Source organism: Ranitomeya imitator, chromosome 5 (assembly GCF_032444005.1).
Source record: "Ranitomeya imitator isolate aRanImi1 chromosome 5, aRanImi1.pri, whole genome shotgun sequence".
Lineage (NCBI taxonomy): Eukaryota > Metazoa > Chordata > Amphibia > Anura > Dendrobatidae > Ranitomeya > Ranitomeya imitator.
Genome location: NC_091286.1, coordinates 129,093,761 through 129,121,460, shown reverse-complemented (window position 1 = coordinate 129,121,460; position 27,700 = coordinate 129,093,761). Strand labels below are relative to the sequence as shown.

At 41.6% G+C, this 27,700-nt stretch overlaps 1 protein-coding gene across 3 annotated transcripts in view; it reads left to right on the top strand.

Moving 5' to 3' along the window:
• Positions 1-27,700, top strand: part of PLEKHG1 (pleckstrin homology and RhoGEF domain containing G1) — a 362,060-nt gene that overhangs the window by 86,740 nt on the left and 247,620 nt on the right. Inside the window, exons 2-3 of one of the 3 annotated variants that reach the window (XM_069769146.1) lie at positions 3,249-3,323; positions 4,686-4,742. The exons of 1 other annotated variant lie outside the window; for it this stretch is intronic. Coding sequence is in view for 1 of the 2 variants with exons in the window: in XM_069769142.1 (XP_069625243.1) it covers positions 3,275-3,323 (49 nt within the window). In the remaining variant the exon portion in view is untranslated. The remainder of the gene's footprint in view (positions 1-3,248; positions 3,324-4,685; positions 4,743-27,700) is intronic. One more of the 3 variants, XM_069769142.1, reaches the window with a different exon arrangement.

Genomic DNA, 27,700 nt, shown 5'->3' with positions numbered 1-27,700 from the left:
CTGACAAGATAATCTTTTAGTATAAACAGGCTGCCGACAACTCAATGAACGAGCAAAACGCTTGCTCATCAGATCTTTAGTTTTTTTGTTCTTGACCATCAAGCATCATCCTGCCGAGAACAATGGCAGCTTTTGCCCACAGGACAATCTATTACAAAAGGTTTAAGGTACCTTCACACATAACGATATCATTAACGATATCGTTGCTTTTTGTGACGTAGCAATGATATCGTTAAGGAAATCGTTATGTGTGACAGCGACCAACGATGAGGCCCCTGCTGGGAGATCGTTGGTCGCTGAGGAAAGTCCAGAACTTTATTTCGTCGCTGGATTCCCTGCAGACATCGCTGGATCGGCGTGTGTGACATCGATCCAGCGATGTCTTCACTGGTAACCAGGGTAAACATCGGGTTACTAAGTGCAGGGCCGCGCTTAGTAACCCGATGTTTACCCTGGTTACCAGCGTAAAAGTAAAAAAACAAACATTACATACTTACCTACCGCTGTCTGTCTCTGGCGCTCTGCTTCTCTGCACTCCTCCTGCACTGGCTGTGAGCGTCGGTCAGCCGGAAAGCAGAGCGGTGACGTCACCGCTCTGCTTTCCGGCCGCTGTGCTCACAGCCAGTGCAGGAGGAGAGCAGAGAAGCAGAGCGCCGGAGACAGACAGCGGTAGGTAAGTATGTAATGTTTGTTTTTTTTACTTTTACGCTGGTAACCAGGGTAAACATCGGGTTACTAAGCGCGGCCCTGCGCTTAGTAACCCGATGTTTACCCTGGTTACCCGGGGACTTCGGGATCGTTGGTCGCTGGAGAGCTGTCTGTGTGACAGCTCTCCAGCGACCAAACAGCGACGCTGCAGCGATCGACATCGTTGTCGGTATCGCTGCAGCGTCGCTGAGTGTGAAGGTACCTTTAGTGTGCTTTGTTTATCGCTGTCGTTTTCGTGGCTTTATCTAGAAGCTATCAAGTTTCTTACACACACGAGGAGACATACAGTATTTACATAGCAATAATTTTATGGACATAAAACTGTGCAGTGAAATTCCAGGATGACACCTGCAGAAAGTGTAGAAAATGAAATGAACTTGATGCGTGACATTAGTTCGTTGGTAAGATTTGAAATTTTCGTAGTTCAAGCAACACATGAACAATATCAATGTGAAATAGAAATGAAGAACATGTGTGCAAAATCTGGGTGACAATCTGCGATCAGAGAGCTAATTTACCTTTATTCCCAAGAAGTAATGAGAATAAGACATACCCATGTTCATACACATCCCTAAAGAGGACCTGCCACCGGGTCAAGAGTGGACAATTCTTGCTTTTATTTTATTCCTGCTGCTCCCGACTATTCAATTTCCACCATGTACCTAAAAAAAATGATTTTGATAGAACTAACCAAATTGATGTTATTTTGTCACACATTTGAATCTCATGAAAAAAAACATGAATTGCCTACAGAATAATTGTGGTTTTAAATATTTTTTTTTTATAAATCAGTAGTACACATGAAAATAAGAAACTTTATAATATATCTCAGCAGAGTAATCTACTTATTTCTCGACCTATACTGATCATTTTTTCTCAAATTTCTCAATTCTCAGGTAAAATCTGTCTTCAGTGAATACAGACTTTCCCATTACTGAGATAGTTGATAGTTGGTGCTCATAAAGTTCTATGAAGAACTGTAATGGTCATCTCAGGAGAACCTGCAGTGCAATGTCTCTGCCTATAGCTTTTCCCTCGTCTCCATATAATTTTATAAGCACCAACTGTAATCTCCTATCTCAGTAATGGGAAATACCAAGATCCTATTCCAATATGTAGTAGGTGTAATAATAATAATAATAAATAATGACCATATGTGAGAAGAAAGAGAAGGCACTCACCGATCTAAAATTCCCAACTTTATTTCGTCTTCATATTAACATTCCATGGCCGGGGAGTGAGGAGCAGAGCTCTTGTGAGCAGGAGTAGACGACGGCCGTTTCACGCTGTGCTTGCGCTTCCACGGGTCAGTTACCTGTGGAAGCGCAAGCACAGCGTGAAACAGCCGTCGTCTACTCCTGCTCACAAGAGCTCTGCTCCTCACTCCCCGGCCATGGAATGTTAATATGAAGACGAAATAAATTTGGGAATTTTAGATCGGTGAGTGCCGTCTCTTTCTTCTCGCATATGGTCATGGAATTTCGTGTATTTTCATTAGAGCACCTGTGATCTTGATGTGCGGCTGATGCCAGGATAATTATTTATTAACACCTGGGCCCGAAATTTTGGATAACCTTGTTTCACAGACAGTGCCGTTCGTTTTCGGTCTTTTTGGCGTTATAGTAATGATAATGTTAGCAAACATCTCCAATTAGAAATATAGTATAGATTTTTTTGATTCGATATGACCTTTCCTCATGTGCAGACATTGCAAGACCTTAGGTATTCTTGGTTACGACAACTAGCAACAAGCTAACTAACTCACTTCATCAGTGGACGTAACCATGGATACCTAAGGTCCTGCAATGCCTGCACATGGGGAAAGAGACAGCAAATCAAAAGACTAAACTACATTTCTAATTAGAGGTATTTGTTAATATTATTATTATTATTATTACACCTACTACATATTGGGATAGGATCTTGGATTTTACCCTTGAATTAAGAGTGAAAGTTCAATACAGGAGGAGAAAGATGATAAGATATATTACAAAGTGGCTTGTTTTCACGTGTTCACTTGATTTTTTTAAAATAAAAGTTAAAATGGCGTTTACACTTTAACCGCTTTTATTAAAAATATGTGAACCCCACATAAAGCCTCTCTTTTGTAATGTCCGCATTCATTCTGAACAGCTCATCCTATTGTCAATTGTCAGTTCTTCCAAACTGTCCCGATGAACATGAAATACAGCAGGCATTATAGAACTGGACAAGGCCATAAAAAATCATAGCAATAATCAGTAGCAAGTATACCGCTCTATGGGAAGAGTTGAAAGCTTGACTGTATTTAATAGATGTATGACCACCTACCAGTTTAGAGCAATTATTGAGCAGTTCTCTTCTTTTTCTGTTGGCCATGCCTATACACATCCTAAATGACGGGGACAGATCCTTTCAGTTTGTAAAGATGCAAGACAAAAAAGAGAAAAATTAATGGAAACCTATCCTGAAACATTAGCCCTAGCACTGTGCAAAGGTGTCCTTTGACTGGAATGTCTTGGCTCTGTGTGAGAATCCTTTCCATTCTTTGTGTCCTGCAGGTATTGCCAACCAGGTCTCAACAGAGATGCCAGATAAAACACCAGAGGGTACAGAAACCACATCGCAGAATGAAGGTGAGTATTGTGTTGCTGATGGAGAGAAGCCTTTCTGTTTCCCAGCTGTACTGCAATACAATATAGCAGTGCATAGTTTCGGGAAACTCGGGAATGCACAGTTCCAGTATATTTAAATTATGTGTTACTTCAATAAATTTTCTTTTTATTGTCACTTCCCATTAAAAATTATATTGTGCCTTCTATCAATATTGTATAGTAGCATGCAAGCAACTATAAACCAATAATTATGGCAATTACTCCGATGCCATGACATGGACTTACAGTATTTTACATTTGTATTATTCCTTCTAAGGCTGGGGTCACAACAGACTTTCTCTCTTTGGAGAAAATCTGTTTGATTAAGCTAATCACACTCTGATTAATGAGAGTGTGGCTAGAGTGTGGCTAGAGTGTGGCCAGAGTGTGGCCAGAGTGTGGCCAGAGTGTGATCAGAGTGTGATCAGAGTGTGATCAGACTTTGTCCAGAGTGTGGCCAGAGTGTGGCCAGAGTGTGATCAGACTTTGTCTAGAGTGTGAGCAGAGTGTGGCCAGAGTGTGGCCAGAGTGTGATCAGAGTGTGTCCAGAGTGTGATCAGAGTGTGTCCAGAGTGTGTCCAGAGTTTGTCCAGAGTTTATCCAGAGTGTGATCAGAGTGTGATCAGAGTGTGATCAGAGTGTGATCAGAGTTTGGCCAGAGTGTGATCAGGGTGTTATCAGAGTGTGGTCAGAGTGTGGCCAGAGTGTGGCCAGCCTTTGTCCAGAGTGTGGTCAGATTGTGGTCAGAGTGTGATCAGAGTGGGGTCAGAGTGGTTTTCTCGGATGTGGAGAGTTAAAAAAAAATTATCCATTCTATCAATGCATGAAAATTGGACTGCACTCAAAAGTGATCCAAGTGTGGTCCATTGTTCTGCACAGACCCATAGACATGAATGGGCAAATGCCATCTGATTAGAGGCAACTCTTGCATGCTGTGATTTTTTTCCTTGTATCGACTTGGTCCAAGGAAAAAAATCAGTCAAATGCACTGCCCCAAACAATAACATGGAGACGAATGCTATCTGTCAAAATGATGAATAGAACTTGTTCAATTATTACGATTGTCTGCACAAGCCCTAAGCGAGAATATCTATGACCTAAGGGTGCCTTCATGATGTGTAAGTAGCGATGGATTGGGTTGGCAAAGGTCCACCCGTAACATTGATTCGTGAGGCCCACTTTTCAATTACATGTAAAAATAAGCTGACCCTAGTACACAAATGTACTTTTGCTTCTATGTATTATTAACGTGGCTAGCTTGTTCAATGATTGATTAGATTATACCTTTTTTCTGCCAATTGTGAATTAAGTGTAATAGCACTACTTATTAGCACTCCTTTACAGGGGCCTACCGGCGGATTCTCCTGTTCTTCTGTGCACCAGTCCGAGCCTGTGTGTAAGGTAGGAGCTTCATGGGGGATTTTGGTAGAACAGCCTTTGTCAAGCTACAGAGCAGTTTAGTTCTGTGACGCTCGTTTCCTTCGGTGGACAGCTGCTTTTAGTTAATACATGGACATAACTGTCAGTGCAAAAGTACTGGTATAGGGACAACTACTAAGGGGAGCACATTTTCATTTAGGTGGAGTTAGTGATAGCTATGGATGATTGAAGAGGGTGTGAAAAACTGAATGCAGCTCTATCCTAAATTTTACTATGGAGCCCCTTTGTTAATCCTGCTATGTGCATCATCCCTTTTCTGTATCATTACTTTTTACATTTTTCTACTGCTGAAACACCTTACCTACATTATTTTTGCATATGACCTCTTTATATGATTTTCTCATGTTGTGATGTCACAATGTATGTGTGGGTTTGCAGAAACCCAGTGCTGTATCTTTACTGTGTGCATCATGTGCAGAAATAAATATAAACTGTTCATTGCAGCTAAGGGTGATCATAGAAAAGTGGGTCCTATGACAACACTCGATAAGGGACCCAGTGGTCACGTACTCCTATTTACTCAATGGCAAATATTGGAAAGTCATGCTACAAATGTCTGCATGTAGCCCTAATAAATTAGTCGGATCATGGTTAATCTATTACCACCATTACTTTTACTAGAGAGCTTACTAAACACAGTTGTCTTTCCACTAAAGAATCCTAATTAAAATGTTCTGAACACTTTCATTAGGATGTCAATTTTTTCCATTTAAATGGAACCTGTCAGGTCCCTCATGCCCTCCAACCCAGCAGCAGTCACCTACGTAGGACTAAATTCCCAGCCCAACCAGTCCTGTATAATGTTATTCAGTGAAAACTAGGTTTCAAAAAGCCTTTATAAGGTCCCCATTTTCTTTGCTAATCAGGGTTTTGACTAGTCGATGTGGCGTTACTTGTCCCAGACTAACCAGCCCTCTTTCCATGTTATCGCGCCCCTGTGGGCATGATAACATAATTTGTCGTAGCCGATGTCATCACCAGCTCTCGCAAATCTCGCGCACACATTCAAGACTCCATTGTGACACATGCGGTCTTAGTGGCAGGAACTGCTTAGAGCCCCTTATTCATTAATCCCCTAATGAACCCCTTACTTTATTTACGAGGTGGAAACTGAATCGGGATGTGGTTTCTATTTAAAGATAAGTGATTTAAATAGACCTTATCATGTCTACATGAAGGATTTATGAAAATTCCAATATATTTTGTATCTGATATATGAAACCTGCCTTGTCAGTACTCACTGAACACAGACTGAAATGTGTTTTGTAAGGCTTTATGCTCTGTTGTTGTGATACCACATTTATGGGTAACACTGCCCTATTGTCATAAGACCTAGTCTGTTAATGTGATATCATATCTAGGGGTTTCTTTACCCTGGTGAAACTTCAGTGTGTGTCTTAGTGCAGAATATATCACATTACTATTATTCCTTGACCTACTTTATTATAAAATCTGTGTGATACCACACTTATGGGTGATACTATCCAACTATCATAAGACCCAATTCAGTGTGTTACTGTAATGTAAGGAGGTGGCTGGTTCCCTCAGTGGTGCCCCCTCCTCCTTTCTTATGACCTTCCGTGCACTTGATATAGATATGTTCATTATTGCAAGGTATGTGATGTACCCTGTATGTTATTGTGTCATTATGCTGTAAGTGTTACAGTATGTACCTGTAAAGTATTGGGATGTTTCCCTTTGTGTTGCATGTGCAATGTACAATGTTGCTACATGTGTCACTATAGCAGAGTTAGGGACAAGCAATAGTTAAAATAGGAGGCTGGACTTGCAGCCAGGAGAGGAAGCTGTTGCTTCCTGAGAACTGCCTGGATACATTGGCCAGGGAAGGCGTGTATTACAGACGGAGCACTGCCAGATCCCCCAGACGGGACAGGTCTGTTGCCCCGAGCTAAGGACCAAGGACTGGACAAAAGGGCTAAGTACTGCATCACGGGTCCCAGGACTCTGGAAGGGCCCCCGCTTCTGAAGGGATTATCCCGGCGCATGGAATTCCTCTAATCTTTGGCTGCTGCAGCGCCTGTGGGTGCAGTTGGAGAGTGTGACAGGGAGAGAGTAGGAAAACCAGTGTTGTACTTGTGCCTTTCTTCATCTCCTTCTTTATCACTGTCATTAAAGAATTCTTTTTGCTGATGGACAACAGTTGTATTTGTGAACTTCGAATCGCCTGGACTGCTGTGGCCAGAAGACAAGGTAACCTCTAGAGAAAGGCTGTGTCAGCCCTGCATTGCATGTACAGGGGGCCAGGGTGTCTACAGACTGTGTTTAGTGGGTGAACTCGGTCAGGACTACCACCCCGATTTCCCCTTGTTACAGTGACATCATATCTAGGGATGACTTTACTCTGGTGAAATATTACTGATGGTCTTAGTGAAGAACCTTGGCATGTTATACCTTTACTTACTTTATCTGCCCATGAGCAGGGCCGCCTCCAGGTTTTTGAGGGCCCTGGGCGAAAGAGTCTCAGTGGGCCCCTCCTTTAACAGATACCACGATTCTTGATGCCCAGATACAGCAGAGAAATATAGGTATAGTACAATGCCAGATTTCACATCTTACATTAGTGGTACTGTAGCTATTGTAAATTCTACAATACCATACAGCAGAGGGGCGTTATATAAGTCGACCCCCTATATGCCAATTTTTGTGACCTACTCCCTCTTCCTCAGTAACCAGTAGGCATTTTATTGTTTGCTAAACTTGCTGCAAAGAAAAAATTGCATACATTGAATATGACAATTTTTTAATGGAAAACTTTTTAAAGTAAACATTACAAAGTATTAACGTAGAACATTTGTAAAAGTACAAAATGTGTAACATATAGCATAGCCATGTAGTAGATAGCACAGCCACGCAGTATATAGCACAGCCACACAGTATATACCACAGCCACGCAGTATATACCATGGCCACGCAGTATATAGCATGGCCACGCAGTATATAGCACGGCCACACAGTATATAGCACAGCCAAGTAGCATATAACACAGCCCACGTAGTATATAACACAGCCCATGTAGCATATAGCACAGCTACGTAGTAAATAGCACAGCCATGCAGCATATAACACAGCCCACATAGTATATAACACAGCCCACGTAGCATATAGCACAGTTACATAGTATATAGCACAGCCACGTAGTATATAACACAGCCCACATAGTATATAGCACAGCCACATAGCATATAACACAGCCCACGTAGTATATAACAGCCACGTAGCATATAACACAGCCCACATAGCATATAACACAGCCCACATAGTATATAACACAGCCCACATAGCATATAACACAGCCCACATGGCATATATCAGTGTGGGCACCATAACCCTGTTAAAAAAAGAATTAAAACAAAAAATAGTTATGTACTCACCTTCTGGCGGCCCCCGGATCCAGCCCAGGCCTTAGAGATGCTCCCGGCCACTCCAGTTCCCAGTAATGCCTTGCGAGACAATGACCTGTGATGACGTAGTGGTCTTGCGAGACTGCTACGTCATCGGGTCATTTTGCAAGGCATTACTGGAAACGCTAGCTGCTGGCAGCATCGAGAGCATCGGGAACGCTGTGGGGGACGCCGGAAGGTGAGAATAGCACTTTTTTTTTTTTTTATTACGTTTGGCCTTATCCAAGTCTAAAGACTACTTGTCTGGCTGGGATTGGCCTTTTCAATAGGCAGCCATGAATAAGAGCAATATTCTCTAATTTATCAAAATATATTCCAAGGATACAGTGAGCACTTTATTTGGATACATGTGTAATCTTGGCACCCACTGATCATACAAAAACTATAGTGTCAGGTTCAGAAACTTTGTAATGCACTTAAGCACTTTAAGGGTGTTGGTGATGGCTTGGTGAGGGATTCCCTTCTAGGGTCAGACAGGGTTAGTCCACGTGGAGCAGAGCGCCATTACGTTCCCATATGGTGCCAAACTCCAATGCCAAGTAGGGGAACGAAGGACTATTTTCTGTTCCCTTAGATATTTTCTTTGATAAATATATGTATCTTTGTCCATATACGGGACTATTTGTGACCTTTGCCTGATCCACTCACCTATATTTTTATATATGTTTGAGCTTTTTAGATCAAATACATTAAAGGCTAAATTTTATAGGTTCTGTCTTTCTCTTTGTTCTATAACCTATCAGACCTTGCTTATTCTCCTGGTTTTCCCCTGGCCTAATAAATTAGTAGGATGATGGTTAATCCATTACCCTCATTAATTTTAATAGAGAGCTTACTACATACACACTTGTCTTTCCACTAAAAAATCCTAATTAAAATATTCTATCTGAACACTTTCATTAGGATGTCTCCTTTTTCCATTTAAAGGAAACCTGTCAGGTCACCCTTGCCCTCCATCCCTGCAGCAGTCACCTATGCATTACTAAATTCCCTGCCCAACCAGCCCTGTATAACATTATTCAGTGAAAACGAGGTTTAAAAAAAAGCCTTTATAAGGTCCCTGCTTCCTATGCTAATTAGGGATTTGACTAGTTGATGGAGCGTTAGTTGCCCCAGACTAGTCCTCCCTCTTTCCATGTTATCGAGCCACTGTGGGCGTGATAACATAATTTGCAGGAGCCGAAGTCATCACCAGCTCTTGCAAATCTCGTGCATGCACGCAGGTTTTTCAATCACGTCACTGTGCCAGCTGAGTTTTTTTCCTGCTGAGTCCGGCTGTTCTTCGTCTCCTCCATGGACGTGAGCCATCTTCTGCACTTCCGGTCATGCGCACTGCGCTTCTAAAGCCAGGAAGTGTACATGCGCCTAGAGAAGCACAGTGATGCTGCTGAATTGAGCGGCGTGCATGCGCGAGATGTGCAGGAGGTGGCGATATCGGCTCCTACAAATTATGTTGTCACAATTTTATGAAAAATACAACATGCAGCCCAGTAAGTGACACATTACAGGAATCAGGGTACTTCATGCTGCTCTCATATGAGGTAACAAAAATCGGTTACAGACGCCCTTTAACCCCTTACCGGCATCGGACGTACTATACCGTCCGATGCCGACTCCCCTGCTTTGATGCAGGGCTCCGCGGTGAGCCCGCACCAAAGCCGGGACATGTCAGCTGTTTTGAACAGCTGACATGTGCCCGTAATAGGCGCGGGCAGAATCGCGATCTGCCCGCACCTATTAACTAGTTAAATGCCGCTGTCAAACGCAGACAGCGGCATTTAACTACCGCTTCCGGCCGGGCGGCCGGAAATGACGTCATCGCCGACCCCCGTCACATGATCGGGGGTCGGCGATGCTTGTATATTGTAACCATAGAGGTCCTTGAGACCTCTATGGTTACTGATTGCCCGTCGCTGTGAGCGCCACCCTGTGGTCGGCGCTCACAGCACACGTGCAATTCTGCTACATAGCAGCGATCAGCAGATCGCTTCTATGTAGCAGAGCCGATCGCGTTGTGCCTGCTTCTAGCCTCTCATGGAGGCTATTGAAGCATGGCAAAAGTTAAAAAAAAAAGTTTAAAAAAATGTGAAAAAAATAAAAAAAACATAAAAGTTTAAATCACCCCCCTTTCGCCCCAATCAAAATAAATCAATTAAAAAAATATCAAATCTACGCATATTTGGTATCGCCGCGCTCAGAATCGCCCGATCTATCAAATAAAAAAAAGTATTAACCTGATCGCTAAACAGCGTAGCGGGGAAAAAACTCGAAACGCCAGAATTACGTTTTTTTGGTCGCCGCGACATTGCATTAAAATGCAATAACGGGCGATCAAAAGAACGTATCTGCACCAAAATGCTATCATTAAAAACGTCATCTCGGCATGCAAAAAATAAGCCCTCAACCAACCCCAGAGCACGAAAAATGGAGACGCTACGAGTATCGGAAAATGGCGCAATTTTTTTTTTTTTAGCAAAGTTTGGAATTTTTTTTCACCACTTAGATAAAAAATAACCTAGTCATGTTTGGTGTCTATGAACTCGTACTGACCTGGAGAATCATAATGGCAGGTCAGTTTTATCATTTAGTGAACCTAGCAAAAAAGCCAAACAAAAAACCAATGTGGGATTGCACTTTTTTTGCAATTTCACCGCACTTGGAATTTTTTTTTTCCGTTTTCTAGTACACGACATGCTAAAACCAATGATGTCGTTCAAAAGTACAACTCGTCCCGCAAAAAATAAGCCCTCACATGGCCAAATTGACGGAAAAATAAAAAAGTTATGGCTCTGGGAAGGAGGGGAGTGAAAAACGAACACGGAAAAATGAAAAATCCCCCGGTCATGAAGGGGTTAAAGCCCACATTCATCTTTTCATCTCTCACTATAGAGTACATTTGTACAGCTCCATAATATCGATATTTTCCCCTAAAGGCAAAAAAATGCTCCTCAATGTTTCTTCTGTCGTATCTATTGTGAGGGGCTTGTGTCTTTCATATACCGTAGGTGTAATGTTCTATGGAGCCTTAATACAACTGTGTGCTTGATCTCTTACATAAAAAAGAATACAATATTTTAAAGGAGTAGCTACTTTATCCCTCCACAGAGTATAATAAAAATATCTCGAAAAATCACTTGTTATGGTTTTGGTAGCTCATTGGAAAACCTGGACTTAGGTGTAGCCCAACAGTGGTTGTTGTGTATAATGTCTTTATAACCCATAGATCTGAGTAGTTCTAGCTGCTCCTGGATATGTTTAGTCTTGTAAAGCCTCCAGCCATACATTCTGCCAGTCTATTATTTATTATTTATTATTGGAACGTATGTCAATTAAGATTGATTTCACCCAGGCCCACATCCATTGTGCAATCACCTTTCTGGGGGCCGGCAATTTCACAAAGATCAGGTCTGACCACAAACCACTTCTACTATACTACTTTTTAACTCCTTTGCTTACTCCTTTATTATTCATAAGCCCAGCAATATTGAAGCCAATATTGGGGCCAAAAAGACATTCTTAAAGGGGTTTGTGTGCTCAAAAGAAATTTCTGCAGTCACTCTATGTAGAGTATCCGGAAAGTGGATGAGAAGCTAGTAGGCACCTGACTGCAAGTATGCAAATTCCATGCTCGCGGTCACGTGACCATCCACTCGCACTGAAAATGAAGGGGGAATCCTGACAGTATGCACATTGCACACTATCATGACTCGGCCCTCTGCAGCACAATAGAGGAACTGCAGAAAATTCTATTGAGCCCAGAATGTCTTCTCTTCCCATGGCTACAGCCAGACATACAGAAATTAAGCAGGAGTGCCGTTAGGGGAATGACATCATATTAAAGGGAATGCGTCATCATGCAGTCCAAACTCTGCATAGGGTGGGATAGAGAAGGAGAATCTGAGCTGATTGATACATAGATTTACTGGAAATATTCTGCATAAGTTATATTTTATTCATTGACATCCCTAATATTTGCTTGGATATGAGTCCAATGGGCCATCCTACCCGGTGATAGATAGTCATAAAGGGAAGACTGCCACTCACTTAATAGGACTGCCTACTGCACCCTGCACACTGATGCATTAAACACCAGAGATTAAAATGAAAAGAATGCAAGGGTTACTGAAAAATGTACATCGATCTGATCATCTCCTCCTGCTCTACAACATTGTGCCTGCAGATCAGATACCATTTGAACATGACATGTTCCCTTTAAATGCAGGCATATGGGTAACTACATACATGTTTGCCCTAAGATTATTTTCTAAGCTTCCTTGCTACTTATATTTCCTCAGTTCTGTGACCATTCTGATATAAGCCATAAAACTCTTCATCTCAGGTTTGTAAGAAATGAAAAGCCCTCTTTAACCCACTTGACCTTGTTGATATGAAAGCTGCTACTACTTTACTGTTTCCTGTCAATGATAAGACAGGAGAAGGCCATAAAGTAGAAATCAGCTTGGAAATGGTCACATCAACACTCATTGATGCCAAGATGAGGTGCTTGTTAGGCCACCTTCCTTGCATTCGCTATTTAAAAAAAAGTCATATTCTTCAAAATCAGGTTTTTGCACAGAAAACTGCAGCAAAACTTGATACCTGGGTTTTTGCTGCAGATTTTCAGCATTTTTTCATGGCCCATTCATGTCAATGGGTGCAAAACCTTGAAAAAAACCATGAAACCATGAAACACAAGGTGTGTGCATGAGATTTCTGGAATCTCATAGACATAGCTGGTACTGTAAAATGGCGCTGAAAATTTGCATGAAAATCACCTGAAAAAACACCTAGCGTGAACTCACCCTTAAACAAATATTTAACCCTCTAAGTGTAAAAAGAGCGTTTTATACAGTAGTTTATTGCAAACTAGCAGTAACAAATACCCATTCAAATTTACAATTAGTTTTTTTTCAGTAGATTTTTAGAATCGTAAAAAAAACACTGTCTCAGAAATGGCCTCAATGTACTCCAATCTGACATCGGATTGTGAAGTTTGTAGTGATTCAGAATTGGAAAAATTGTTAAGTCATATTTTTAAAACTTTTCTCTTGTTTATGGAGTGACCTAATAAAGTAACTATGGAAATGAGAAGCTCTGTTTTTATTTTAATTCTAGAATGTACTGTCCAGTGCACTGTTCCTAGACAGTATATCACCAGATTTCCCTCATTGTAATATCAAAGTTTGATCTTTCCAAAGGTCCTGCTGAGCCTTTCTATACAAATGTTTGCTCTGATCTTCAAGTAACTTTCCAAAGTTTCAAGATGTTATTCTCAGACTCCTGCTGAGAGTCCCCTTCCACAAGCTATTGTTCAGTTCCAGTTCCCACCTCTCTGTGTCCCTAAATTACTATCTGAAGGGTGTTACGAAAAACTAACAAATCAGTGTTAGATATATTTCACTTATATCCATGCTAAAAAGGCATCAAAATTAAATTAGCTCCTATTGGGTATATTAATATAAATGTCCCAAAGGCTAAAGGTGCATGTGCACTGAAAGATTATTGTGAACACGTTATCCGAGGAACGCTTATTTCATGATAATCTGGCAGTGTTAATAGGCTTCTGATCACCTGATGAACCAGCAAAATGTATGTTCATCTGGTGAAATGATCTTTTGGGTGGCAGAAAAGATCATCGTTCTGAGCAGCGCATCTTCTTGTGTAAACAGGACTCGTGCTGCCGAGAACAATGGCAGCATATGAGTACTAATCAATCTTTGCACACATCCGGTGATCAAGTGATTGTCAGGTCCTACAGAAGCATCAGCAGAAAAATAATAGAGAGTTAATGAAAAGGACGGCACAAGAGGAATGCAGACTCTTTAGGACTTGGACTCATAAATAACTGATCTGCAGTTGTCACGAATTGACAGGGTATACGGTGCTCTGCAATTTTAAGCGTATAGCTGAATGAACATCAAAGCAAGTAAGTATGCGGCACTCACCTTTTTTTTGCTGTGTATTCGTGCTCTTTATTGGATATAGCTTGTACAAGTTTATACATCCATGTTAGGACATCAGGTTCACAGGAGGGTGCGGTAGTGGAGAGTGGACGACGGCCGTTTCGCACAGAATGTGCTTCATTCCCGTGGACCCGTTGAAGCACATTCCGTGCGAAACGGCCGTCGTCCACTCTCCACTACCGCACCCTCCTGTGAACCTGATGTCCTAACATGGATGTATAAACTTGTACAAGCTATATCCAATAAAGAGCACGAATACACAGCAAAAAAAGGGTGAGTGCCGCATACTTACTTGCTTTGAAGAAAAATAATAGCACAATGTATTTGGAAAAGGAGAAGACAGGAATGATAATAAATTGCTTCTGTCTTCCCAAATGTGTCTGACAGTTAGGCCGGGATCACACATACGCGAGATACGGCCGAGTCTCACAGGTGAAAACCCTGCTCCGGCGCCGGCACTTGGGAGTGGAGCGTGCAGCTCCATGTATTGCTGCGCGGCTGCTTGCTCCGCTCCGGAGGAGGGATTTCACCTGCGAGACTCGGCCGTATCTCGCGTATGTGTGATCCCGGCCTTAGGGAGCAGACCTGTTACTGCCGGATTGCAAGAACAGGAGCTTTAGCCACTAGCAGAACTTTTTCAGTGGAGCAGGATTAAATCATAGGAACAAGTGCCATATATTTACGGTGCTTGGTCATTATCTGGCCAAGTTCCATCCTTTTATCGATTGTAAATTTTGAAAGAATAAAGACATTGGCTATAGTTGCATTGTTCTATTTATTTCTAATTCACGGATCTACCATGAAGGTCCAGTACTAGCAAACAGTTTATTTTTTCAGGGAAATCTTTTGCCAAACACGTATTGTATATGCACGTGGATGGCTCCAGTCCAGGAGCAGGGTATATAGTGTAAAACCTGCCATAGTGGCGAATAGTTTCCATCTGAGAATTGACTATAAAATAAGTGGAAAAAGGTAAGAAATGTATAAAAGATACTGGTTTTTTTACATTTAATGAGTGTGTTGGAAAAGGAGGAGGCTCACTTTCTGCTGGGACACTCATATGACTTGTGACATGAGAACATTTGCCCAACTACTTATATTCCCCCCACATGACTACCTACCTATTTTAAGATGTTGGGCAGGAGTCTGCATGTGTAACTTACAACATACTGACAGCTCAATTTACAGCTCCTGTAAATTTAACAATCTTGTTAGTTTTAGTTTCTTTCTTTAAGTCTTGGTAACCATAACATATATCATTGTGACAAAGTATAGTGTGGCAGTCCAAAATAAAGTAGACAGCAAGCAATCTGTATGAGAGATGCAATAGAGACACCATGCGCCTCTATGGCAGCCATTTACACTGGAGCCGTAATACGACTGTGAGCATGAGCCCTAACATCAGTCACATTCTAAATATTCAGATTTATACGCAACCTGGATTCTGCCGATGACACCTACAATGCACTAACATGGAATTTTATTATCGATTACAACCTTGCAGGATTTTAAGTGCGTCTATTGGAATAAGATATTTAAAACTTTTTTTTCCCCTCAATACCTTATAATGTTCTCACAAAGGCCGCTAATTATATTCCTTCTATGTAACTTTGAAACATATTATTTTTCTATCTTAAAGTTTAAATATGACCATTTAATAATTTCGATAAAAATACATTAAAAACTTTAGGTTATGTTCACATTTTACTTTTTTGCAGCTTTTTTCTATGTTAATTAAAACCTGCTTTTTTTTCAGTACCAGCAAAAGCCATGAGATTTCAAAAATCTCACGCACAAAGGTTTTTTTTCCTGATTGGGGAACTGCAGCATTTTGTAAACCTGCAGCATGTCAATTCTTTCAGTGTTTTTGCAGCACATTTGTAGCATTTTTTTAACTCACAGAAATCAATAAAAGTATGCAGAAACGCTGCAGGAAGTGCAACCTTTTGATTTTGCTATATTTTTTGGTGAATAAAACTTATGTTATTATGCATGTGATGTAGACAAATGACACACATCATTTGGCAAAAAAATGCAGCAAAGAGGCACACAAAAAACAACAAAAGCCTTACTCTATGTACACAGCTCATGTGAAGAGCTACAGTACAGACCAAAAGTTTGGACACACCTTCTCATTGAAAGATTTTTCTGTATTTTCGTGACTATGAAAATTGTACATTCACACTGAAGGCATCAAAACTATGAATTAACACATGTGGAATTATATACTTAGCAAAAAGTGATGACTGCTTTGCACACTCTTGGCATTCTCTTGATGAGCTTCAAGAGGTAGTCACCGGGAATAGTCTTCCAACAATCTTGAAGGAGTTCCCAGAGATGCTTAGCACTTGTTGGCCCTTTTGCCTTCACTCTGCGGTCCAGCTCACCCCAAACCATCTCGATTGGGTTCAGGTCTGGTGACTGTGGAGGCCAGGTCATCTGGCGTAGCACCCCATCACTCTCCTTCTTGGTCAAATAGCCCTTACACAGCCTGGAGCTGTGTTTGGGGTCTTTGTCCTGTTGAAATATAGATGATGGTCCAACTAAACGCAAACTGGATGGAATAGCATGCCGCTGCAAGATGCTGTGGTAGCCATGCTGGTTCAGTATGCCTTTAATTTTGACTAAATCCCCAACAGTGTCACCAGCAAAGCAACCCCACACCATCACACCTCCTCCTCCATGCTTCACGGGTGGGAACCAGGCATGTAAAGTCCATCTGTTCACCTTTTCTGCGTCGCACAAAGACACGGTGGTTGGAACCAAAGATCTCAAATTTGGACTCATCAGACCAAAGCACAGATTTCCACTGGTCTAATGTCCATTCCTTGTGTTCTTTAGCCCAAACCAGTCTCTTCTGCTTGTTGCCTGTCCTTAGCAGTGGTTTCCTAGCAGCTATTTTACCATGAAGGCCTGCTGCACAAAGTCTCCTCTTAACAGTTGTTGTAGAGATGTGTCTGCTGCTAGAACTCTGTGTGGCATTGACCTTGTCTCTAATCTGAGCTGCTGTAACCTGCGATTTCTGAGGCTGGTGATTCGGATAAACTTATCCTCAGAAGCAGAGGTGACTCTTGGTCTTCCTTTCCTGGGGCAGTCCTCATGTGGGACAGTTTTTTTGAAGCCCTTGATGGTTTTTGCCACTGCACTTGGGGACACTTTCAAAGTTTTCCCAATTTTTCAGACTGACTGACCTTCAATTCTTAGTGTTGATGGCCACTCATTTTTCTTTACTTAGCTGCTTTTTTCTTGCCATAATACAAATTCTAAGAGACTATTCAGTAGGGCTATCAGCTGTGTATCCACCAGACTTCTGCACAACACAACTGATGGTCCCAACCCCATTTATAAGGCAAGAAATCCCACTTATTAAACCTGACAGGGCACACCTGTGAAGTGAAAACCATTCCCAGTGACTATCTCTTAAAGCTCATCAAGAGATTGCCAAGAGTGTGCAAAACAGTTATCAAAGCAAAAGGTGGCTACTTTGAAGAACCTAGAATATAAGACATAATTTCAATTGTTTCACACTTTTTTGTTAAGTATATAATTCCACGTGTTTTAATTCGTAGTTTTGATGCCTTCAGTGTGAATGTACAATTTTCATAGTCATGAAAATACTGTACAGAAAAATGTTTAAATGAGAAGGTGTGTCCAAACTTTTGGTCTGTACTGTATGTATGTCCATAAATACAAAATGCAAAAAAATATTCTGCAAGTTAAATCTGCAATGTGTTAAACCACTACTACTGCTCCTATTTTTGGGCCCACATACAGTAAAAGAGAAAGCAGCATAGGATTACAGGACACACAGGGTTTGTCTGCAATCTGTAATAATCCAGACTATGGGTTCACAACGTGCTGGCTGGAGGCCACATGCAGCCCACTATGCCATTTTGTAGAGCCCTCATCAATCTGGTAATGACATGCTTGTCAATGTGTGGTCTTTGCTCACAATTTTTTTCTATGTCAGAGTGGAGTAACATGAAGCTCGAAAACAATGTTGAGTAGACAGTAATTGTGCACTCTGTGGTCATCTTTGGGACTCCCATGTATCTTCTAAAATGAAGATGCCTGTCCTCTGAGTGGCACTCCAATGTCAAGTGGATGAGGTAGAACGCCAGCTATGCATGAATGTGGCTATCTTCATCGTAACATGATGGGGATGGTGATCTACTCGGCTACTACTGCATCTCACACAAGCTGCAGGATGCTTACATGGCTTCTTCCATCCTGGTTTGTGAATAAAAAAGAAGACCCTCATCCTACAAATAGATGGACATAATAAATGCCTTTATAAGACAATCATGCTTTTTTAAATAATTTATTCCCCTTTTTATGAATGTCTTATAAGACAATTTCCCCTCCTTTGTGTCCTAATGCGTTAGTTTTAAGGTACCGTCACACAATGCGACGCTGCAGCGATACCGACAACGATCCGGATCGCTGCAGCGTCGCTGTTTGGTCACTGGAGAGCTGTCACACAGACAGCTCTCCAGCGACCAACTATGCCGGTAACCAGGGTAAACATCGGGTTACTAAGCGCAGGGCCGCGCTTAGTAACCCGATGTTTACCCTGGTTACCAGCGTAAAAGTAAAAAAAAAACAAACACTACATACTTACCTTCCGCTGTCTGTCCCTCGGCGCTCTGCTTCTCTGCCCTGTGTAAGCACAGCGGCCGGAAAGCAGAGCGATGATGTCACCACTCTGCTTTCTGGCCGCTGTGCTTACACAGGGCAGAGAAGCAGAGCGCCGAGGGACAGACAGCGGAAGGTAAGTATGTAGTGTTTGTTTGTTTTTTACTTTTACGCTGGTAACCAGGGTAAACATCGGGTTACTAAGCGCGGCCCTGCGCTTAGTAACCAAATGTTTACCCTGGTTACCAGCAAAGACATCGCTGAATCGGCGTCACACACGCTGATTCAGCGATGTCTGCAGGGAGTCCAGCGACTAAATAAAGTGCTGGACTTTCTGCAGCGACCAACGACATCACAGCAGGATTCTGATCGCTGCTGTGTGTCAAACTGAACGATATCGCTAGCCAGGACGCTGCAACGTCACGGATCGCTAGCGATATCGTTCAGTGTGACGGTACCTTAACTTTAACCAGACAATGTGGCCCTCAGACAATAAAGATTGTGCATTCCTGATCTAGATACATACTGTAGATATGCATGCTCTGTCTCCACGTAGGGCGAATTGAGGTTTAGCTGACTGATAAGGGGGCTGTGAGAATCCTTACTTCCGTCTTCCTAGATGATGAGCAGACAGAACCATTTGATTACTCAGCATCCGCAGACTTGAATGCAGAACCACAGCGTTGGTACAATTCAAATCTTGGTTTATTAGAACCTGGATACAGCACAATACTTGTGGGTACAATGCAATAACTTTCTCTAAAGTCACTGGCATAGGTTTTAGTTGTTTGCTGATGTTTGGTGGTAGATAAAAATTGATGCCTTCACAAGCTCAGTAAATGTGTGTCCTGTCTCACAGCATGAAGAAAAGAAAATGGCTGCTGAGAGCAAGTGACCCATGAACTGCAGTGAAGACACACTGTTAGGGCTAGCGGAACGCATCGAGTAAATAGAGATGTTTATTATTATTGGTGCGTTTGCAGCCCGTGGTCCACCGTGCAGGAGGAACCTGCTACTAGTGAATGGTGGCACTATTTGGCGGTATAGACTAGCTCTGTTACTTCACAGAATAGCCATGAAAGGAAAGCACTGCGCCCTGTTAGGCCATGTGCACACGTTCAGTATTTTTCGCGGTTTTTTTCGCGTTTTTTCGCTATAAAAACGTGAAAAAACCGCTTACATATGCCTCCTATTATTTAAAGTGTATTCTGCATTTCTAGTGCAAATGTTGCATTTTTTTCCGCGAAAAAATTGCATTGCGGAAAAAAAAGCAACATGTTCATTAAATTTGCGGAATTGCGGGGATTCCGCACACCTAGGAATGCATTGATCTGCTTACTTTCTGCATGGGGCTGTGCACACCATGCGGGAATTAAGCAGATTATGTGCGGTTGGAACCCAGGGTGGAGGAGAGGAGACTCTCCTCCACGGACTGGGCAACATATAATTGGTAAAAAAGAAGAATTAAAATAAAAAATAGTCATATACTCACCCTCTGATGGCCCCGGAGTCTTCCCGCCTCTCATCGGTGCACGCTGCCGCTTCCGTTCCTATAGATGCTCTGTGTGAAGGACCTGCGATGATGTCGCCGTCTTGTGATTGGTCGCGTGACCGCTCATGTGACCGCTCACGTGACCGTGACGTCATCGAAAGTCCTGCACACACACACCATCTATAGGAACGGACACCGCTGAGGAGATCGGCTGTTTGCAGGTAAGTATAACCATTTTTTTTATTTTTTTTAATTATTTTTAAACATTCTATCTTTTACTATAGATGCTGCTTAGGCAGCATCTATAGTAAAAAGTTGGTCACACTTGTCAAACACTATGTTTGACAAGTGTGACCAACCTGTCAGTCAGTTTTCCAAGCGATGCTACAGATCGCTTGGAAAACTTTAGCATTCTGCAAGCTAATTTCACTTGCAAAATGCTAAAAAAAAAAGCGAAAAAAACGCAAAAAAAAAAGCAGATTTCTTGCAGAAAATTTCCGGTTTTCTTCAGGAAATTTCTGCAAGAAATCCTAACGTGTGCACATACCCTTAGACTCACAGGAGCACAAACTAACTGCCGAACTGATAGCAGTCAGTGGTCATGCAAACACACAATCTCCTCACCGGAGATGCCAGTATTCTAGGGGCTTATTTCAGCCGGGTCCCTAAATGCAATCACACATAACCACACTGGCGCAAAGCACATAACTTGGATTGATACTTGCGCATTGCCGAGCGGTCATGCGAACCATTTATAGCTGCAGAAAGTATCAGAAGGACCAATGGGAGGCTGCCAAATAAGTTGAGCACCTTCAGGACCTTCCTAGAGGACCAATGGGATTAGCTGCAGTATCTAAGCATGTGACCCTTGATCTCCACCAAGAGATCTTACCCTGGGCATGCTCAGAAGAGGAAAAGCAGGACTTAGTCCCAAAAGCGTCTGCTCGCCGCTGCCCAGTACTGGCTACAATGGCAGAAGCTGGAAAGGCAGCAGTAACCCTTTGCACAGAGTCAGACTGAGCGAGACGCTGGGACTGACGTCTCCACTGAGCAGACTCCACTGCGGCAGGAGAAGAATGGGAGACCGCAGCGGAGATAGCCCAAGATTCCCCCTGTGCAGAGGTGGGAACTCGACCCCTAACACACACCCACATGAATACCAAATTAGAATCACAGATATAATGAGTAACAAATATTGGTCAGCAGATGGCGCATAGCAATATGTCTAACAATAGTAATACACCTAACTAGTGAAGCAATGCAAAACGTATACTGTAAAATATGCAAACCTAACGGCTGAATAGTAATTATATCTGGGGAACAGCACAGTGCAGAGGAGCTGTACACATGGAAACATATGATATTTTTCACTAAAAGTCCACTTACAGTGTATTATTATTCTTTACCTCATCTAAACAGGCTGCCAATCAGCAAAAAACGCTTGTTTGAAATGATCTTTTGGTTTACACTAAATTTACACAAAAGATCATTGTTCTCGGCAGCACATCATGGTGTGTAAATGTGACCTGTGCTGCAGAGAACTATGGTAGCCTAAGTGCACTAAATGATCTATCACAAACTGAGAGGTGATCTGCCAGTGTAAACAGGCTATTAAACGACGATCAAATAACAATTAGCTGATCTGCAGTTGGCCAGTGTAAATGGACCCTAAGAAAGATTGGAGCAAAAAAAGTGTTTCGCATTGCCTTTTAAGGAGAACAGAATGTATTAATGCAATGGAAAGTATTACATACAAAATTATTCCAACTGTATAAACTGTATAAAGTTGCTATTACATGTGCATGAAATGTACTATTTAGGCTGAATGTGATGAATAGAAGATTAGACATTTCATGGGTTACTGTGAAGTGCTCTGCTCTCTTTTGTAGCCTTCTAGTGGCACTTTCCCACACTGGCCTTAGCTTTCACCACAAGTACTTAAATATACATATGCAAAGGTAAGGGTTTAGACATGCTAAATAGCCCGACACATATTACAGAGAAAGGATAAGGAGGAACAATAAGCATTCTAGAGTCAAGTGGGGAAATTCCACCTTGGAGTGGACCACACTAAAGGAGACCATGAAAAGGTGAATAGTATGGGAAGGGCTGATTCATCTACAATCTAGATGGAGTTACATTCATTGTTTATGGGAAAGTTTTAGGCCAAGTGCTATACAATAAGGCTTAGTGTTGGAATGGCAAATATGCTCATGAAAAAATGAAAAACGTGTTATAGTCTTATATTATTAAAAGTGGCAGCGAGTTGCTGGTGCTTATTATTATATTGCAGTAAAGTCACCATTACCACTATTCTAAAGGCTTTATGGAAAGAATGCAAAAAATAAAATCATTATCCCTACCAACTAATTAAGAAAACGTACTTAAAAAATTATTAACTAAAATGAAAAAAAATAATTTAATGGAGCCAAATTTATTCAAATATAAACAATATGAAAATTATATATCTCAAACAATATAAATCCTGAATCCCATTGTACTGTTATAAAAACACTCCCGTTAATTTTTTAATTCCTTAAACCTGCGCTGAGAGTGTAGTCTCAGCGCATCAATATACTCACCGATCGCCATCTTTTCCGCTTCTCTTCTGAGTCACGTGATGGTGATTCAGACTCTCCAGATCACAATGTGCCCTACATGAGCCAGAAGTGGCTTTTACTGTGTAATACAATGGAGTGTCAGAACGAGATTCTGAGATTGAAATTGTAAAACAGACTTCCATTTCATGCACAGAGCATGCAGTGATATGGAGAGTCTGAATTGCCGTAACATGACTCAGTAGAGGAGCGGAATGGCGCTAGATACCCGCGAAGACGGTAATCCGGGCATATATTAACATTGACACTACACTACACTAACATTTACAAAAATGTAGTGGATTAAAAATAGTGGAAGTGTTTCTTTAAATAAAACATTCTGGCTATTTCCAGCCACCACCAGGGGGCTCTTTGGAGCTTTCTGCATACAGATATATTGAGAAATTCAATGTATAAAACTGTATACAGTGAGGGAGTGACTCCTAAACTTTTATCATTTCACTCTATGGATGTATAAACAGAAGCATATGATTTTAGAGCTCAGTTTTAGAAGGACTATAAATTCCCTATATAGATATACAATTACATTAATCAGCAGCTCAGAATATTAGCTTATATAGATACCAAATCTTTAAGGGTGGACATCCATATTATCCATAGATAGGACATTTTGTCTAAAGGATTTTTTTTATGGTGTATACATTGAAGAATAGTAAGGGTTTGTTTCATAAAGACATATCCATACTGTATGTTCCATGACTTCTATATTGATGTAATACATAAGCACGTACCTTTATATCTAACTTATGAATAAGACAAACTAAATGCAAACAGAGACCTGTCATTTAACCCCTTCACCCCAAAGCCTGTTTTCACCTAAGTGACAGGGCCAATTTTTACAATTCTGACCACTGTCACTTTATGAGGTCATAACTCTGAAACACTTCAACGGATCCTGGTGATTCTGACACTCTTTTCTCGTGACATATTGTACTTCATGATAGTGGTAAAACTTCTTCGATATGACTTGCATTTATTTGTGAAAAAAACAAAAATTTGTTGGAAATTATGAAAATTTAGCAATTTTCAAACTCTTAGTTTTTATGCCCTTAAATTAGAGAGTTATATCACATAATATAGTTAATAAACAACATTTCCCACATGTCTGCTTTACATCAGCACAATTTTGGAAACATAATTTTTTTTTGTTAGGACGTTATAAGGGTTAAAAGTTGACCAGCGATTTCTCATTTTTGCAACAAAATTAGCAAAACCATTTTTTTACGGACCACCTCACACTTGAAGTGACTTTGAGGGGTCTATATGACAGAAAATGCCCCAAAATGACACCATTCTAAACACTGCACCCCTCAAGGTACTCAAAACCACATTCAAAAAGTTTATTAACCCTTCAGGTGCTTCACAGGAATTTTTTGAATGTTTAAAAAAATTGAACATTTAACTTTTTTTTCACAAAATTTTTACTTCAGGTCCAATTTGTTTCATTTTACCAAGGGTAACAGGAGAAATTGGACCACAAAAGTCGTTGTACAATTTGTCCTGAGTACGCCGATACCCCATATGTGGGGGTAAACCACTGTTTGGGAACATGGCAGAGCTCGGAAGGGAAGGAGCGCCATTTGACTTTTCAATGCAAGATTTGCTGGAATTGAGATCGGAGCCCATGTCACGATTGGAGAGCCCCTGATGTGCCTAAACAGTGGAAACCCCCACAAGTGACACCATTTTGGAAAGTAGACCCCCTAAGGAACTAATCTAGATGTGTGGTGAGCACTTTGAACCTCCAAGTGCTTCACAGAAGTTTATAATGTAGAGCCGTAAAAAAAATTTTATATTAATTTTCACAAAAAATGATCTTTTTGCCCCAAATTTTTTATTTTCCCAAGGGTAACAGGATAAATTGGACCGCAAAAGTTGTTGTGCAATTTGTCCTGAGTATGTCGATACTTCATATATGGGGATAAACCACTGTTTGAGCGCATGGCAGAGCTCGGAAGGGAAGGAGTGCCATTTGACTTTTCAATGCAAAATTGGCTGGAATTGAGATCGGACGCCATGTCGCATTTGGAGAGCCCCTGACGTGCCTTAACAGTGGAAACCCCCCACAAGTGACCCCATTTTGGAAAGAAGACCCCCTAAGGAACTTATCTAGATGTGTGGTGAGCACTTTTAACCCCCAATTGTTTCACTACAGTTTAGAATGTAGCATTGTGAAAATTAAAAAATCATTTTTTCTTTCCACAAAATGATGTTTTAGCCCGCAATTTTTTTCCCCCAAGGGTAACAGGAGAAATTGGACCACAAATGTTATTGTCCAATTTGTCCTGAGTACGCTGATACCCCACATGTGGGGGGGAACCACCATTTGAGTGCATGGCAGAGCTCGGAAGGGAAGGAGCACCGTTTGAAATGCAGACTTAGATGGATTGGTCTGCAGGCATCATGTTGCATTTGCAGAGCCCCTGATGTACCTAAACAGTAGAAACCCCCCACAAGTGACCCCATATTGGAAACTAGACCCCCAAGGAACTTATCTAGATGTGTTGTGAGAGCTTTGAACCAACAAGTGTTTCACTACAGTTTATAACGCAGAGCCGTGAAAATAAAAAATATTTTTTTTCCACGAAAATGATATTTTAGCCCCCACGTTTTTATTTTCCCAAGGGTAACAGGACAAATTGGACCCCAAAAGTTGTTGTCCAACTTGTCCTGAGAACGCTGATACCCCATATGTTGGGGGGAACCACTGTTTGGGTGCACGGCAGAGCTCGGAAGGGAAGGAGCGCCATTTGAAATGCAGACTTAGATGGATTGGTCTGCAGGCGTCATGTTGCATTTGCAGAGCCCCCGATGTAACTAAACAGTAGAAACCCCCCACAAGTGACCCCATATTGGAAACTAGACCCCCCAAGGAACTTATCTAGATGTGTTGTGAGAGCTTTGAACCAACAAGTGTTTCACTACAGTTTATAACGCAGAGCCGTGAAAATAAAAAATATTTTTTTTTCCACGAAAATGATATTTTATCCCCTATGTTTTTATTTTCCCAAGGGTAACAGGACAAATTGGACCCCAAAAGTTGTTGTCCAACTTGTCCTGAGAACGCTGATACCCCATATGTTGGGGGGAACCACTGTTTCGGCACACAGAACTCGGAAGGGAAGGAGCCCTGTTTTACTTTTTCAAAGCAGAATTGGCTGGAATTGAGATCGGACGCCATGTCGCGTTTGGAGAGCCCCTGATGTGCCTAAACAGTGGAAACCCCCAATTATAACTGAAACCCTAACCCCAACCCTAGCCCTAACCCTAGCCCTAGCCCTAACCCTAGCCCTAACCCTAGCCCTAACCCTAGCCCTAACCCTAACCCTAGCCCTAGCCCTAACCCTAACCCTAACCCTAGCCTTAACCCTTGCCCTAATGGGAAAATGGAAATAAATACATTTTTTTACATTTTATTATTTTTCCCTAACTAAGGGGGTGATGAAGGGGGGTTTGATTTACTTTTATAACGTTTTTTTGGCGGATTTTTAGGGTTGGCAGCTGTCACGCACTAAAAGACGCTTTTTAATGCAAAAAATAGTTTTTGCATCACCACATTTTGAGAGCTATAATTTATCCATATTTTGGCCCACAGAGTCATATGAGGTCTTGTTTTTTGCGGGACGAGTTGACGTTTTTATTGGTAACATTTTCGGGCAGATGACATTTTTTGATCGCTTTTTATTCCGATTTTTGGGAGGCGGAATGAACAAAAACCAGCAATTCCTGAATTTCTTTTAGGGGGGGCGTTTATACCGTTCCACGTGTGGTAAAATGGATAAAGCAGTTTTATTCTTCAGGTCAGTACAATTACAGCGATACCTCATTTATGTAATTTTTTTTATGTTTTGGCGCTTTTACACAATAAAAACTATTTTATATAAAAAAATAATTGTTTTTGCATCGCATTATTCTGAGAACTATAACTTTTTTATTTTTCTGCTGATGATGCTGTATGGCGGCTTTTTTTTTGCGGGACAAGATGACGTTTTCAGCGGTACCATGGTTATTTATATTCGTCGTTTTGATCGCGTGTTATTCCACTTTTTGTTCGCCTGTATGATAATAAAGCAATGTTTTTTGCCTTGTTTTTTATTTTTTATTTTTGCGGTGTTCACTGAAGGGGTTAACTAGTGGGATAGTTTTATAGAGCGGGTCGTTACGGACGCGGCGATACCAAATATGTGTACATTTATTGTTTTGTTTTTTTTTTTTACATAAATAAATGGATTTATTGGGAAATGTCTTTTTTTTTTATTTGGGGATTTTTTTTTTTTTTTTTTACACATTCTATTTTTTTTTTTTTGAACTTTCCAACATTGTCCCAGGGCAGATCGTTGATCTGACACTGTACATAGCACACTGTCAGATCAACGATCTGACATGCAGTTTAGCTGGCTCTCCAGTGCCTGCTCTCAGCAGGCGCCGGCTAGCCAGGTCACTTCATGACCCGGAAGGAGTCCGGCGGCCATCTTGGATCCGGGGACTCCTTCCGGGTCACCGGAGCAACGCGATCTCATTGCGTTGCTCCGGTGGGAGAGCGCAGGGAGCCCCCGTCCCTGCGCGATCCCCCTCTATGCCGCTGTCACTACTGACAGCGGCATCAGAGGGGTTAAATGCCCGCGATCAGCGATAGCGCCGATCGTGGGCATTGCTGCGGGGTGTCAGCTGTCATATACAGCTGACACCCGCACCCGATCACCACGGCGCTCAGCGCGAGACCGCGGTGATCGGTGCGCCGTACTAGTACTGCTGCTGGCACAAATGCAGTGCCGGCAGCGCAGTACTA